The sequence below is a fragment of the Neomonachus schauinslandi genome, chromosome 13, assembly GCF_002201575.2.
Source record: "Neomonachus schauinslandi chromosome 13, ASM220157v2, whole genome shotgun sequence".
Lineage (NCBI taxonomy): Eukaryota > Metazoa > Chordata > Mammalia > Carnivora > Phocidae > Neomonachus > Neomonachus schauinslandi.
In genome coordinates, this window is record NC_058415.1 from 13,001,051 (window position 1) to 13,016,997 (window position 15,947).

Below are 15,947 nucleotides of genomic sequence, written 5' to 3' on the forward strand. Positions count from 1 at the left end.
CATCAAGAGTGAACATGACTTAAAGCCCCTGTGTTTGGCACTGGGCTAGGCAAAGTGCTTTCTCAATCTGTGGCCCAGAAGTCACCTTTGAGTTAACACCTCCCAAGGCATCGCTTGTTTTGCTCAGCTAAGAATAAAGCAGGTACGTTTCAAGGAAGGGGAACAGGTGGGGTTAGGGGAGAATTTTAGGGCTGGATTCTTGAGCCTCCTGCAATGCTTATTAAGAAGGTTTAGTTGTGCTTGCTTTCAAAGCTGTGGAAGGCAGATGTTCTGGACAGTCTCCTCATGGACAGGCTGTCCCCTCGTCCCTCCGGCTTGGAGGACTTACTCCTCTGGAAGGGATTTCGCAGGCTTGCTGTGTTCCGCTGCCTGTCGAGTCTGTCACTGATGGAGAAGCTCTTCCTGGTGTGTGCATATGGCACACTTGGCTCCTCTGCTGAGTAGCTGTTGGCACGCTCTATCTTGGGAACCGTGATGTTGTTGGACAGGGTTCTGTCCGAGTTATCACCCTCCTGGGAGGGTATTGTGATGGTGGCTCTCCGGCCTTTGGCCTCGTTCTCCTCGCTGTCAGAGCTGGGGTGACTCAGTTCTGCTTCTCGCTCGGGATGGCAGCAGGATGAATCCTCCACTTTGCCTCCAAGACCGCCAGGGAAGGTGGCCCTGTCAGCAATCGCTTGAGGGGCATTGACACACCTCGTGTCGATACAGTCTGTAATACTTGTGTATTCTGCTGTTTTCACCGGCACCCCAAAATTGGCGTAGTAGCTCCTCGAAGGAGAAAACATAAAGCTATGAGATTTCACGATGGGGGCCTCTTCTAGAAGAAAGGGTGTAGTGGCTAGGTAGCGGCTGCTTTTGGAACGCTCGATGCTCTGGTACACCGGAGGCTCAGTGTCCCAGGGGTTCTGGCATTCTGGGAGGTGGGTGTAGTCTGAAGAAAAAGATCTAGTGTCCATGGAGGTGATGTCCTCAAAGTCAATGCTCCGGCTTGGAGGTCTGTCTGTGGGAGCAAGAGTTGCATAGGCACTACTTGAAGGAGCTGTGGAAGGTGCTGGAGCCGAAAAGCCGGGCTCACCCAGCCCAAGGACGTTCATGGAGTTGTCCAGAGGGTCTATATCACAGTGCAGTTCATCCATGGCAGAGACATAGATGTCTATACACGAAGACGGTCTTCTGGAGTCAGGAACGATGGCCAAGGTGTTTGCAGGGGCTGCAGGAGCTTTGGACTCTTTTGCTACCGAGTGGGAGCTAGAAGCCCGGTGTAGGCTCAGGGACCTTTCTTTAAAAAGACTCTCCAACTTTTCTATACCACCTTTGTCTTTCATATTGACTGAATAGAAAGAATGGCTTCTCATACGGGGCATTAGGGTTGGAGAAGTTGGGGACATGGTCTCCTCACCTGCAGGGTCTATACTCTCTTGGAGCTTGAAGGTGTTCCCCTCCTGGCTGTTGAAGCTGCTCTGGCGCACGATGTAGGCAGCGTCTGTGCAGTCAGACGAGGTCCGGGAGCGGATTTTGTTGGACTCAGCCCGCTCCAGACCTGTCAGGCGCTCTAGGGCTGTGGCCATGCGCCCGATGAGGTCCTCGAGCTGTGCCAGCCGGATGTCCACGGTCTGGAGCGAGGCCTTCATGCAGTGCTCTCTCTCGTTGACTTCCTCCAGCCGCATGGACATGTTCTCCACCCTGGGAGAGAAACAGAATGAGGGTCACGCAAGGCCGGGTTCCTCTCTGGAGAATCTAAATCATTTTGAGCTGGAAGAGGCCTGAGAGATGATCTAATCCAGTGGTATTTATCTACCAAACCCCTTTCCACTCAGTAAAATTTAATGCACAATCCCAATAAACACCAAAGTTGACTAGTTCTTATTGAAGTGGAGTGGGGCCAAAGCACCTCATGACTTAGCTGGGACTTGGGGCGGGGTTTAATGAACTAACCAAGGATTAGGGCATCGGCTTAATCAGTCACCACCAAAATGAGAATGTTGCCTTTTGATGGCTTTACTCAGAAGTGCACAACAGAATTTCAGAAGGCAGCTTTTCTCGTGGCAGTGTCCACGAGACTGAGGAAGACTTGGAGTATGGACTGGGGTTATTTTTACTTTGCATTTATTTAGTTTTTAGAAGATTTTATTTATTTATTTACTTGACAGAGAGAGAAAGAGAGAGAGTGTGTGCAAGCAGGGGGAGCGGCAGAGGGAGAGGGAGAAGCAGGGTCCTCGCTGAGCAGGGAACTGGACTTGGGGCTTGATCTCAGGACCCTGGGATCAGGACCTGAGCCAAAGGCAGAAGCTTAACCAACTGAGCTGGGCACCCAGGTGACCCTATTTTGCATTTATATAATAATCTTTCTTTTTGTTGTTGCTGTTCACAATAATCTTTTTAAAATTTAGCGCCTCCGGGGCGCCTCGGTGGCTCAGTTGGTTAAGCGACTGCCTTCGGCTCAGGTCATGATCCTGGAGTCCCGGGATCGAGTCCCGCATCGGGCTCCCTGCTCGGCGGGGAGTCTGCTTCTCCCTCTGACCCTCCCCCCTCTCATGTGCTCTCTCATTCTCTCTCTCTCAAACAAATAAATAAAAATCTTTAAAAAAAAAAAATTTAGCGCCTCCAAAGGAATTAATACAGTCCTGTCACTGAGGCACCTGGAGGTGATCTAATTTAACCCAAGACTTTCATTAATAAAGGAAAAGCAAACATCAAGGAATTTAACCAAGTTTACATAAAGTAATTTGTGGTAAACCCTAGAGTGTGTATCAACAAGTAAATTTTGCTACTCTTCTCTCTCTTTCTCTCTGTGTCTCTCTGGATAGCTGGTCACAGATGCCTTCTTTTACAGTTATTTCTAGATGTCTTCACCCTCCCCACTGGAAATTCTCAAGGGCATGATCTGTCTCATATTCCTTTTTCCATTGCCATGCTGCCAGATGTCACTAACAGTTCACCTAGACAATCGTGGTTATGAACTTGATTCCAATGGTCTAGTAGGCTGCCTGGATATTTATTTACAAAGACAGAGTCCACATATTTAAAATAAAATTGTGGGGTGCTGGGGTGGCTCAGTCAGTTAAGCGACTGCCTTCGGCTCAGGTCATGATCTCAGGGTCCTGGGATCGAGCCCCGCATCAGGCTCCCTGCTCCGCGGGAAGCCTGCTTCTCCCTCTCCCACTCCCCCTGCTTGTGTTCCCTCTCTCTCTGTGTCTCTCTCTGTCGAATAAATAAAATCTTTAAAAAAAAATAAATAAAAAATAAATAAAAGTAAAATAAAATAAAATTGTGCCACAGCTTTCACTTGACTGGGAAAGGAGAAACCAGAGCCAAGCTTTGCTTTGACCTTCAACTTTCACTGTGAAATGCCCCAAGGCAAATCTTTGGGAGGCTCTACAGGAGATCCATTCACAACTTTTCTGGAGAGGCTGAAGATAAAGACACTTTTCCAATACTCCCAGTGTGCACAGTAAGGCCCCTGACGGCTGACCCTTCAAAGAAACATGCCGGCGGGTATAGAATGTGCTTTATGAACAACGGAACAATGGTGGGAATTGGAGCTGGGTCCCCCCAGCTCTTGTGATGGGGGCAAGGGGGGTGATGGCGGCAATATGTTAAAAGTAGCAACACCTCCATCAGAGAAGAATACACGTTTCAGTGCCCCAAGGAGGAATAAGAGGCATGTGGTTCCCCTCTCTGAGGACCTGAAGGTCTTTTTTTTTTTTTTTTTAAAGATTTTATTTATTTATTTGACAGAGAGAGAGAGAGAGCATAAACAGGGGGGAGCGGCAGAGGGAGAGGGAGAAGCAGGCTCCCCACTGAGCAGGGAGCCCGATGCGGGACTTGATCCCAGGACTCTGGGATCCTGACCGGAGCTGAAGGCAGACGCTTAACCGACTGAGCCACCCAGGCGCCCCAGAGCTTTAGGCTTTAAAAAACAAAAACAAAAACAAACAAACAAAACCACTCTTGTGGCCAGAGTGGGTGTGTGTGATTCTCTGGCCTCGGGCCACATTTCTGCCTCTATCAGCAGTAGCCCTTCTACCCCCCAACTCCCTCCACCCACTCTGCTCTTTTATCTTTCAGGTTCCCTTCACCCAGCCCGAGGTCTGGATTGCCCTCATGAGCCCTGCCTTGGAGCCGTCCTCCTGATGCTCCAGAACACAGCACTTCCCAGGGTCCGGGAACATTCCGCCGCCACGCCCAGGTATATTCCTAAAGGACTTGTAAATAGAGCAATTCTGTATCTGGCAAACGCAATGCTCTTCACCCAGCTAACGCAGCTGATTCAGGAGGAAAATACAACTTTCCCCTGTTTCAGTTCATTTTGTGGTATAAACATAGCCTGAGAAACAAACTACTTAACAATAGTAAGTTTGTGTGTCTTATAGACTCACGATTCACTTTGTCACCATGTAGTCTATGCAATTTGGTTTTGCAAGTACTGCAGTTTCATTTTTTGCAATGCAATAAGCTTTGGGCAAGTGGGTAAAATACGTCCTCATTAAAGTCAGGAGCAGGAGAGATGCATTTTTGTAGAACGAGACTTTCCCTTTTGGATGCTCTAGGCACTGGGTCCTCCTAGTTGTTTAGTGTTGGCAGAGTCAAAAAGGGCAGGATCGTTTTCTTCCTCCCTCTTCTTCCTTTCCTGGAACCTGGTATATACAAGGTTGGTATGGAAAGAGCTAAAGATACTCTTTTAGCATAACTGCCTGTGATCATGGGTCTGAACACTATAAAGTTATCTCCCTGCTCTGTGGGGAGCTCCCTCCCTGCGTCCCACCTGCCTTCAGCCCAAGGATCCAACACTGCAGAGAAAAGTAGCAGATGAGAGGCAGAGCTAAGGCACCAGGAGGCAATGGAAGAGTTAGGAGCTGGTCGTGGATAGTAAACAAGACAGAAACTAAGGAGCCCAGCGGGATGGGAAGAACAGAGAGGTGGTACAAGGGGAAAGAGGGTTTTCAAGGAAAGCAAAGAGGTGCCCAGGGGGAACCTCAAGAGCAAAGGAAAGGAGCATGGCCCCGGGGAATGGAACAGTGGGAGGTGGTGGGGAAGACAGCTAGAACAGGACCAAGGAGCTATTCTTCACCGAATCTCTCCTCAGTGGGTTCTCCTGTGGGCTGAGGTGTTTTGAAATGTAAGACTTGGGCGGGGAGAGGGGGGGCCAGGGAGAGGGGGGGATGGGCTGTTTCATTCATCTTCTCCCAGATTTCTGGATGTGTTTAACCACCAAACGGTATGATCATTTAGGTCATGAATATAACTGTAGAGGTTTAATACAGGAGTTATAAAGGAAGAAAAGATCTTGGAATCAAATTTACATAGGTTTTTTTCGATAAACAGAGTGCCTCCCTTAATCTTAAAACATTTCTTTGAGAAGTGATTGTACATGGGTGTGCGTCACCGATATAAATAGGTGTAAGGGACAAGCCGAGAGTTTTGGGTCACGATTGCAGTCACTAGTTGCTGACTCTGGTCAAATCACTCAGGAGAAAAACGGAGGTAAGAATGGTAAGAATTTATGAATCAATAGGAAGTCTCAAGGAGAGAGATACAGGAAGTTACTAAGTAAGGAAAAAAAGAGGGACCATGGAAAGGAAGATGCTGTGTGGGAAGAACACTCTATTTTTCTTTCCCTTTTTCATGTTTCTGGGCTTCACAGGGCTTATTCAGCATCACTCAGGAGGCAAGCACAAGAGGGACACAATGGGGCCCTGGAAGGACGTGAGATGTCTCCTGTTCCTGGATGCCCAAGAAAGGGACAGCCAGGACCCCACCAGAGGGCACGAAATGGGTTGGTGAAAAGCCCAGGGAAGAAGACAGCCAGCCTGTAATGGCCAATATGATGAAGAAAAGGGCATTCACAAGAAGATGCCAATGACACAGAAAATTTCAGCTTCAAAATGCAATTTTTTTTTTAAGATTTTATTTATTTATTTGACAGAGAGAGACACAGCGAGAGAGGGAACACAAGCGGGGGCAGTGGGAGAGGGAGAAGCAGGCTCCCCGTGGAGCAGGGAGCCCAATGCGGGGCTCGATCCCAGGACCCTGAGATCATGACCTGAGCCGAAGGCAGACGCTTAACGACTGAGCCACCCAGGCGCCCCCAAAATGCAATTTCTTAAGAACTGTTATTTTCTTTCTTTCTTTTTTTTTTTTTAAGATTTTATTTATTTATTTGAGAGAGAGAGAATGAAAGACAGAGAGCATGAGAGGGAGGAGGGTCAGAGGGAGAAGCAGACTCCCCGCTGAGCAGGGAGCCCGATGCGGGACTCGATCCCGGGACTCCAGGATCATGACCTGAGCCGAAGGCAGTCGCTTAACCAACTGAGCCACCCAGGCGCCCAAGAACTGTTATTTTCTACAAGTTCATTTTCTTTCCTGATAACCTCAAAATGTGGTTAAAGGAAATGCAGTAAAAGAAAAACGAGGATTGGCAGGCCATGCCTGTTTTATTTATTTATTTATTTATTTGATAAAGAGAGAGAAAGAGAGAGAGGATGCACAAGCAGGGGGAGCAGCAGAGGGAGAGGGAAAAGCAGGCTCTCTACTGGGCAGGGAGCCCAATGTGGGACTCAATCCCAGGACCCCGGGATCATGACCTGAGCCGAAGGCAGATGCTTAACCGACTGAGCCACCCAGGTGCCCCACCATGCCTGTTTTAAATCTCAAATAAAATAAGATGACAACTGAGAGGGAGGCAAATCCTAAGAGACTCTTAACTCTAGGGAACAAACTGAGGGTCGCTGGAGGGGAGGTGGGTGGGGGGCTGGGGTAACTGGGGGATGGGCAGTAAGGAGGGCACATGATGGAATGAGCGCCCGGTGTTCTATGCAACTGATGAATCACTAAATTCTACCTCTGAAACTAATAATATACTATATGTTAATTAAATTGAATTTAAATTAAAAAATATTCCCCGGAGGGCTAGCAATAGGATGGCTACAGGAGGAAGGGCAAACACAATCCCATATCACACGAACCAATCACAGGGCCTCTTGTGGGGGGACAGGGTATGCTTACACAGGTTTTCAAATGAAAGGCAATGATGCAGAACAAATAAAGCAAAGTCTTGCTTATCCACAGACTGGTATCTAATTTGTGAATTATTTAAGTCCCTTAGGGTCACCTTCCCTTCCCTTTGGGCCAGTCATCCTTCTCCTTGTCACTCTGGGAAGAAAAAGGGAGCGCAATTTAAATCCATCTCGGTCAGTGGAGATACCAAAGATCAGCACTGGAAAAAGCTACGGTTGGGAGGTGGGTGAAGTTCTTTTTTGGCTTATGCCGGTTTTTGATTACTTATGAGACTCATATATCCTAAGTTATTCTTGTCTCCCTTTGTTATGAAAATTAGAAGTTGAATACACTATTAATAGTCACATGACTATTCCTTTTTTTGGATCTAGGTGAAGAGCAAAAAGGGCACAAAGCCCTTTGGCTCAGGAAAGATAATGTTAGATAAACGATGCTAGAAACAATGTATATCCTATTTGCTTAAATTGTTCCTGGAGAGAAGAAAATTCAAACTGCAACTTCTTCTGACAAGTGGAACTTGACAGGTGGAGTGATGGGGAGGATGATCTGGAAGCTGTAAGTCAGGGGTCTGAGAGCTAAACGCCTACGGGGAGGGCAGATTGAGGAGGTAGGTGAAGAAGGGAAGCCTGTGAGGACAGAAGCAGGGATTCTGTAGCAGCCGAGGACATGCCCAGGCCAGAGGCATTCAGAATGGATTTTAACAATCACTGCGAGCCTAACCCAACAGCGCTCTGTGGGCAGATGTTGCCCACGAGCCACCAGTTTGCAAACCCTGCTTTAAATGAGTTAAAGAAACCAGAAAAGAACTTGCAGCTGGGATCACCAGAAAACGTAGGCAACCCTTAAAAACCAGTGGGAAAATAAAAAAGAAGTGCCAGGAGACTGGAGATAGGAAAAGGTTTTTCTTATATGAGAAGTTCCTGAGTTCTAGGAATTATACGAGTTCGACGTAAATTCTAGACAGCATTATGGAATAGCTCAGTACCTTTTGAGTACTTTAAAAAGATAGGTGCAGGGGCACCTGGGTGGCTCAGTCGTTAAGCGTCTGCCTTCAGCTCGGGTCGTGATCCCAGAGTCCTGGGATCGAGCCCCACATCGGGCTCCCTGCTCCGCGGGGAAGCCTGCTTCTCCCTCTCCTACTCCCCCTGCTTGTGTTCCCTCTCTCGCTGTCAAATAAATAAATAAAATCTTTAAAAAAAAAAATAAAAAGATAGGTTCATTAACAGGAGACTTTATGGGCACAATATTCATCTTATCTTGATAATCCAGACCAATACAGTAACGCACATGCATCATGTTTTGATGGAGTACATTATGATTTTAGCAGGGAGGTTGACACCCTGGGCTGAGGGGAGAAACGTGGATACCTGGCTGGTTATTAACCAAAGGAGAGGTGGTAGAACAGGGGCCAATGCTGTCATGGAAGCTGTTTTTGGAGTCATGCCAATGTCTTGGTTCTGTCTTGAGATAAAATGAAAAAGATAAATATGTATATAAAATGGGAAAAAGAAGGATTTTTCAGAATCGATTCTTATGAGGTGTTAATGATCTCCCGAATATTGTATTGTGCTCTTTAGATACCATTTGGGTACAAAAATATGACTTAGGAATGATGCATTTAAGTTGACAATTATGGAAGTATCTTTGTATTTCTAAAAAGGTTTCTGCAAGTAAAACTTATATAAATAAGTTATGTTTTACACGCAGTGGCAGGGAGAGGAGCGTGGGGCTCGCTATGTAAAGAAACCTTTTTCCCAAGTCTTCTAGCAGGGCAGAGCCAGCTCTTAATTTTTCTGATCTCAAATCCCTGTATTGGGGCTGTCTAACATGAAGGGAGAATTATATAATACCCTATATACTATGTGTATAGTTAATTATGTAAATTAAACATATGTACCTATCCAAATGTGTGTGTATATTATCTATTATTATCTATCATTTATCATCTCTATTATCTATATATTTATTGAATGTAAATAGGACAGGTGATTTCACCTGACACTCCACTCAGAAAGGAGATGTCCTAGAGAATGCGTGAGACGGATAATATGGATCCTCTATTTCATTGGTTGATCTTTGTTCCCTGATGCACCTTGTGGTGTTTCTGTTTTGTGGAGTGCAATTCTAGTGTTTAAAGATTTATTTTTTGGTACACTTGCAAATCAAAACAAACCACCACCACCACCACCAACAACAACAAAAATCAAACCCCAAACACAGACAGAAGCAACAGAAGTAGGATGACACCTGGGCTTAGATTCACTTCTCTGGCACCTGGGCTTGGTTGTGAACTTGTCCTGGTCCTCCAGCCCCCCGTTCCTCCAGAAAGCCAGCTCATGCGGAAGACACAGGAAGGGGGTGCCTATGATCTGTCCAGAATTTCTGGGAATTGCTCACCTAGGTCATCATCCTTGAGGGCATAGCTCTGTAACCACCCCGAGAGGAAGAGGGTCTCGGGAAAGGGGTCTCCTGGAAGTGTTTGCAGGTGGGGGGTGAGAGGCTCAGGTGAAGGTGCTATATATAGTTCCTTCCTGTTTCTATCCAGTTCCAAGGAATTGGTGACATGGTCACAACACGTTCACAGGTGCTGGTGTCTGTACGTCTCATTCCAGTGCCCCAGAGAGGTGAAGGCTTCCTTGCATCTCAACACTCCTTCCCCCTACCTTTCTTTGCTCCCAGGTCTGTAGCTTTCTGACGTCAAAAAGCATTGCAAAGTCTCTCGTACATATGCATTGGAAATACGTTTGAGCAATAGGCAATGTGTCCATGTAGCACAATTTTCTGGAAAACACATGGCTATATGTCCATTAATAAATAGCTTTTTCAAGGCCTCAGAATGAGAGATTTTTAGATTTATAGCTCCTCTTCCTCTGTTTGCCAGAAAATTGCTTCACATCATATCACCCTAGAATGCTCTACTGTGCAATGACAGATGTGCATAGAATGTGTGCACAGCTTTAAACTTTGTTAATATTGGCTGAGTACCAATGGACACAATCACTCAATGGCATGTGTGTATATACCTGCTTATCTAGACTGCATTCTTTAAAGAAATGAAGAGCCAGGGACAGAAGAATGCCACTTGTGTAATTTCTACAGAGCCACTAGAGAGTGTACGAAGTGGGTGAGCAGATAAAATGTCGTTTCTTGAAAACTCGAGGTCACTGACTCATATCTTAGAAGTCTAAATCATATCAACTGAAGGCATCAGTATAATGCCTTTTCCCACTATTTATAATAGTGCCATCTTCATATCTCAAAGGCTTACAATTTAAAGTTACATCAATGCTTTGTAATAGTCTGCACGTTCTTTACCACAGTGGTTCCCAAATGCTGGGTTTTGAACATGCCAGCCCAGAATGAAGTTTTTATTAGTCTACAGCCAAATGAGAAAAATCAGAAAATGTAAATTCCTTTGCATTAAGCTAGATTTATTACATTTCCAGGATTCTCTTCTTTATATTTTGGGATTTTTTTTTTCTTATAGTCTTACTGGTCCACAAAACTATTTGGCCAGTGAGATCTAAAAGTATAGCACCACTGGGTAGAAGAATCTGCTTCTCTTCCTTTGCTTTTATCTTGTTCTATAAAAAGAATAAAACAAATAATTCTGAAAAAAATCCCTCACCCGTTATTGTAACTAATTCACAAGTCTCTTGCTGCCGTTGATTCAGAAGGCACTGGACACCCATATAAACGACATACGAGGACTGTTCTACTCCTCCTGAAAAGATGCCCAGAGATCTACATGAAACACCAACCTGCTGGAGACCCTTGCATTGGGCTGAGTCTCTCATGGTTGGTGTCTGGGCTGGAACATTCCAATTTCTAGTCTGAGCCAGCAAGCCCTGTCCTAGGCTCAACAATCTAGTGTCCAGGAGAGTGGGTGCTACTGCCTCCTGGAGAAGTCCAGGATCTATAAGTATGGGATTTTGGTCTGTAAATGCTTCGGACAATGTTCCATTCTCTCATAAGCTTAGACAATAAGAATAAACACAAGGGGGATCTCTGTTTTGGGGGACTGTGCAAACAAAAACAATCAATAAGGCATGCCATGACAAAAAACATCCTTGTGAGAGGCACGTGCCCATGGAATGTACCTTTCTGAAGTCACCCGTATCCTCTCATCGTTGGACGAGTTGAATCGATCATCCTTTTCTCTGAAATATTCCTCTATGCACTGTTCTTCGAAATCGTGTACTTTCTTGAGCTCATCATCAGTTATGAACAGTTCTGTGGAAAAAAAGGGAGAGATATAAGACAGGAAGGATGAGCAATGGCATCAGATCTGTGGGCCTAATGACATTCCTCATTTAATCAAGGTTAAGAAAAGGGGCTGAGATTCTTTACGAAGTCGCAGGCTAAATCCAAACCCAGTTGGGCAACCTCTGTCACTGTCCTCCTCCCGTGCGTTAGACTCACTATGGAGTCCTGAAGTTGTCCTCAGTGTATCTGGTTCACTGCAGGGACTGTTAGAATTATACATAGTGTAAGGCTGAGAAAGGAGCTAAATCAAAGAAAAAGCAGGTTACTCAAAAGTTCAATTTCTGGTTTGTGGAGTGAGGCAGACACACACAGCTGAGGCTGGAAAGCCACATCCCCACATCTCCAGCCCCCTCTAAAGTTGGTAGCAGCCACAGCCACAGGACCCAGTTCGGCTCCAGAGAAAGAAGTCTGCTGCAGGGAGGGGTGGTGTGCTGGGAAGAGGTTCTGCTTTCCTGATACACTAGTCAGAGGTAGCTGCTTCTCTCTACATTTTCTCACCTTCCCCCCTCTTCCTGCCTTGAACATGAATGTGATGACTGGGAACACAGCAGCTATTTTGCTACCACGAGGTAAGACAGTGCAATAACGAATAGCGGAGCCTAAAAACAGGACTCGGGGTCTTTGACTTCAGGGAGCCATTGCTGAGCTCTGGACCCTCTTCATTTTTTATTGCTTGAGAAAAATAGAACTTTATTGATTTGTGTTGTTGTTAGTCTGGTTGTCTGTTACTATCAGGGAGAGTAATTCATTAGTGATACACTGTAGAAAGAGCCTAGTGGAAATTTGAACCTTTTTCCCTCGAAGCTTTCTATTTGCCTAGACTTGTGTTTTTGGTGGAAACAGTGAATTCTGGAATTCCTGGCCCTCTTCAACTCTCTAGTTCTAATGTCTAGAACGAAGTTGGGCATTGCTTTGTCAGGGAAGTTGTTAAAAGCTTCAGACTTTGAGAGGCAGTTGAGGAAGTGGCTTTGGTTTGAGCTTTAGAGCACTAGTGATCACTGAGAGGTACCTCCTGGGCCACAATCCCAGAGGCTTTGGTTCAGTAGATTTAGTATAGGCCGTCTATTTGACACACTTTGAGAAACCACAGGAGCTTGCTTGTACGGGGCTTGATTCTCAGTGGTTCTTAACTGTGGGTGGGGTAGTAAGGGACATTTAGGGACCTGCAGGAGCTACTGGTATTCAATGTGTGGAGGCCGGATGTGCTAAATCTTCTGCAACGTGTGGGACAATCCCACACACTGAAGAATTATTCCACCCCAAAGCCAATAGAGCCTCCTTTTAGAAACACTGGGTAGAATGTGGATGGTGGAGCGTTTTCTGTTTTTCCTTTGACTAATAGAGAGCAGGGCTGGTTTCCTCATGAAGTCATACATGACTTCCTAAGACTTGGGGAATGTTTAAGACCCCCCAAAAATGATAGCTCCAGAAATGATCATGGAGAATCAAACTTAGTCACCTGCAACCCAACTCAACCCAGGTAATGATGTCTGCCTTATATATAATGTAGCATCGGGAGCACATTAATACGGTGCATATGTTTTGTGGTGGGGCCTCTCTGGATGGCACGAAGTTTAGAACCTGTGAAGGTGCTAAAACAGCTCTGCTGGAGGACTGGTTTTATTCCCTAAGAAAGATGTGAGGCTACGAATGCTCCATTTCAGCCTCTCATGTCTTTTCAGCACTGTTTCCCATGGAAGCGCACCCTCCAGGGCCCTCCCGAGTGTTCAGAGCTGTCAGCAGTCTGCGGGATGCCAGAGGAGCCAGGTGGGCACGGGGTCCTACATGACTGTCTGCAGGAGGTAGTAGGAATTCCTACTTTGTGGTGGCCCAGGGCTGTCACCCGAAGCTTACTCAGGCCGTAGTCCCTCTCATCTGGGTCGCTCTCGTGTTTTCTCCATCGGCAACACAGATGCTGGAATATCATGGTCATGTGGCTAAAGATGATCAGAGGCGGGGGCAGAACTGGCCTTTCATGGAAAGTCATGATGAGCTGATACCTCTGAAACTTCCACACTTGGTTGGATATTGATTTTACCTCAAAGAATGTATTGCTGAAATAGAGATGAGAGAGAATCAAGCGAGAAGCTCCACTCCTTTCTGAGGCACCAGAGCCTGCCCTCCCCCAGCCTCCCACTCCATCCCAACTCCTCTGAGGAAGGACCCACTTACTTAAAGACCGCGATGAGCAGGTTGACCAGCAGGATGTTCGCCACTAAAAGGTAGCAGGCCATGATGGCCGGCACAATCCAGGCTCCCGTCTTGCAGGGAGGCAACTGGATTATTTTGCCATCCTCCCGGGTCTCATTCTGTCCACAGGGAGCTGAAGGAAGCAACAGAAGCAAGAAATGAGAAACCGTGGTTCTGTGATAAAAAAAAAAGGGGGGGGGGACTGATTTGAATGAGAGAGGGTTTTTTTAGATGGAGGAAAAAGACAGCCATCTCAAAACAAACAGAAAAAAAACAAAAGATTTCTAAAAAAAGCCAAAATAGAAAAATGAAAGCTTTGTGAATATCCCAAGGGATACCAGAGGGGAGCTGGTTTGGTCTGTCTCCTGAGTTGTCACGGGACATGAAAGAGGTGTTAGGACCCCTGCTTGCTCATGCTGTCCCTTGCCCCCGACACTCACTGAAGGATACTTGCTGTCATGAGGAAGCCTGGTGAGGGCTTTCCTGGAGAGGCTAGGGGTCACTGCCCAGCAAGTTACTTCCAAAATGTGCTATGGAGGTCGCAGCCTCCAGGCAGCTGTAAGAGCTGCGGCAGGGGGATTATTGATTGGAATTAACACCAGGGCAGCAGTTAATTGCTGCGGGAAACAACCCAGGGGCTCTGAGCTAACGATCTGCTGTCTCAGCGTGGAAGGCATAAAACAGGGCAGCGCCTTGGGAAGTATTTGGAGGGCTTGTCGCTCAGTGCCCCTGATGGATGGCATTTCACCGGGAGGCCAATGAGAGGTGATGAGCTGGGACCCTGAAGACCTTAGTTACCTGTCTTCTTCCAGTAGCACTTCCATTCCCAAAATGTGCTTTTCAAGGGCCCAGGGCACGAAACCCCACTGCACTGAATAAATGGGCAAGCGGCGGGGGGTGGGGGGGGAGGGGGGGCGGGGGAAGAAATTTCTGGAGGTGGGGGTGAGGAGGGAGGTGATGTGTGGGACTGGGGGAGGGTGAGTAATGTGCTAATTAGGCCTGCTTGGAGTTTCCAGGTAAATTCAGGGGAAAGGCAAATCCTTGACAGAGCTCCTTAGTGCCGCACAGAGAACGTGGCCAGGGAGTGAGATCATGCCCCGAGGTGAGCGGGGGAGAGGTGAGGTCGCTCTCCCTCTCCAGCTGCCGGATGTTGGCTTTCGAAGGCGGCCTGTCTGTGCAAAGCGGGTGGGGCATGCTGTGGTCTCAGCAGTCACCACAGGCAGCTTTTGAAGATCTGCCAGGAAGGTTTGCAATGTTGGCCCAGAATCTCGGCTGGAGTATCTGGCAAGGGAGGTCCATTCCCTTCTCAAGAGCTAACGTTGCTGTGCGGTGCACTCCATTATGGTTCTCAACCCTGGCTGCACTGGGGAGTTTTAAATACGCCAATGCCCCGTTCCACTCCCAGACAACTGAATCCGAATCTCTGAGGGTGGCCCAGGCAAGGGTAGATATTTCTTTTAAAACTTCCCAGGTGCCACTCAGGAGAGTCCACTGAGCTAGACTTAGGCTGGCAAGTGTATGCTCTCAAGTCCAAAAATGCACGTTCTTAGCCTAAGAGGGGTTTAATAATGTCAGGACACTAAGAGCTTGTTTTTTATGGCCAGAAAAGATGCTTCCTTTGGATCAGCCTGCAAGGCGATTGTGTGCTGGAGTCAGGTGAGTTCCAACAGCAGGCATCGTTGTTATTGGAGGTTGGAGCACTAAACAAGAGAGTCCTCTGGAAGGCGCTGATCATTTACTCCCTTGGAAGGAAAACCCAGTGATGGAGGACACCACGTGCTTCAGGATGAAGTCTGAACCCTGACGGTGGCTGGCCCCGTGCCATCTCTTGCCACTTCCTACCCCTCCCTCAGCATACAAACTGGACTGAGTCTCTTGAGGTTCCTAGAAATGTCATGCTCTCTCTTCCTTCCTGATTTTCAGCCATGCTTCTTTTGCTTCCAGAAGGCCCCTCTGAAACCTCGCTCCCACTCCCATACTCCACCCGAGTACATCCTGTTCAGTTTTCAATGTTCACTCTGGAGCTTTCTGGAGCCCACCCCAGCTCACTTTCTGGCCCTTTCCAGCCAAGACTGGGGTACGTATTGACAGAGACTCTCTGCCTGGCTAAGCTCTGCTCAGGCTCTTTTTCAGCTGGGCCTGGACTTTTGTCTCTTCATGGTCAGTTTCAGCAAGAATCCTGCTACGCCAGTTTGGCTAGAATTCCCACCCTTAATAACTCATCACCATCAATATCTGGTCCATTTTCTCATCCTCCACCATTCCCCAGCCTGTGTCTTGATCACCTTTGGCCAGCCCTCGCCAAGAAGCCGGTTCGACTGGTAGGGCCAGATCCCCCTTTCCCTGGTATTTCCTCTTCCTGATTTTCCATCTACTGACCTACCCACAGATTTCCAGTTTCCCTGGCTGCATTCAGAGTGGGGCCGATCTCTCTCTCCTATCACGAACCGCCATTGTAGTAGCTGCCCCCGCAA

At 47.1% G+C, this 15,947-nt stretch overlaps 1 protein-coding gene across 12 annotated transcripts in view; it reads right to left on the bottom strand.

Moving 5' to 3' along the window:
* Window positions 1–230: 230 nt before the first annotated feature.
* The window catches only part of TRPM3 (transient receptor potential cation channel subfamily M member 3), an 827,080-nt gene continuing 811,363 nt past the window's right edge, over window positions 231–15,947 (bottom strand). For all 12 annotated transcript variants that reach the window (XM_021694438.1, XM_021694434.1, XM_021694433.1 and 9 more), the window contains 4 exons: window positions 13,456–13,606; window positions 13,138–13,337; window positions 11,118–11,250; window positions 231–1,683 (listed from right to left, as the gene is read on the bottom strand). In XM_021694438.1, coding sequence (XP_021550113.1) covers window positions 231–1,683; window positions 11,118–11,250; window positions 13,138–13,337; window positions 13,456–13,606 — 1,937 coding nt within the window. The remainder of the gene's footprint in view (window positions 1,684–11,117; window positions 11,251–13,137; window positions 13,338–13,455; window positions 13,607–15,947) is intronic.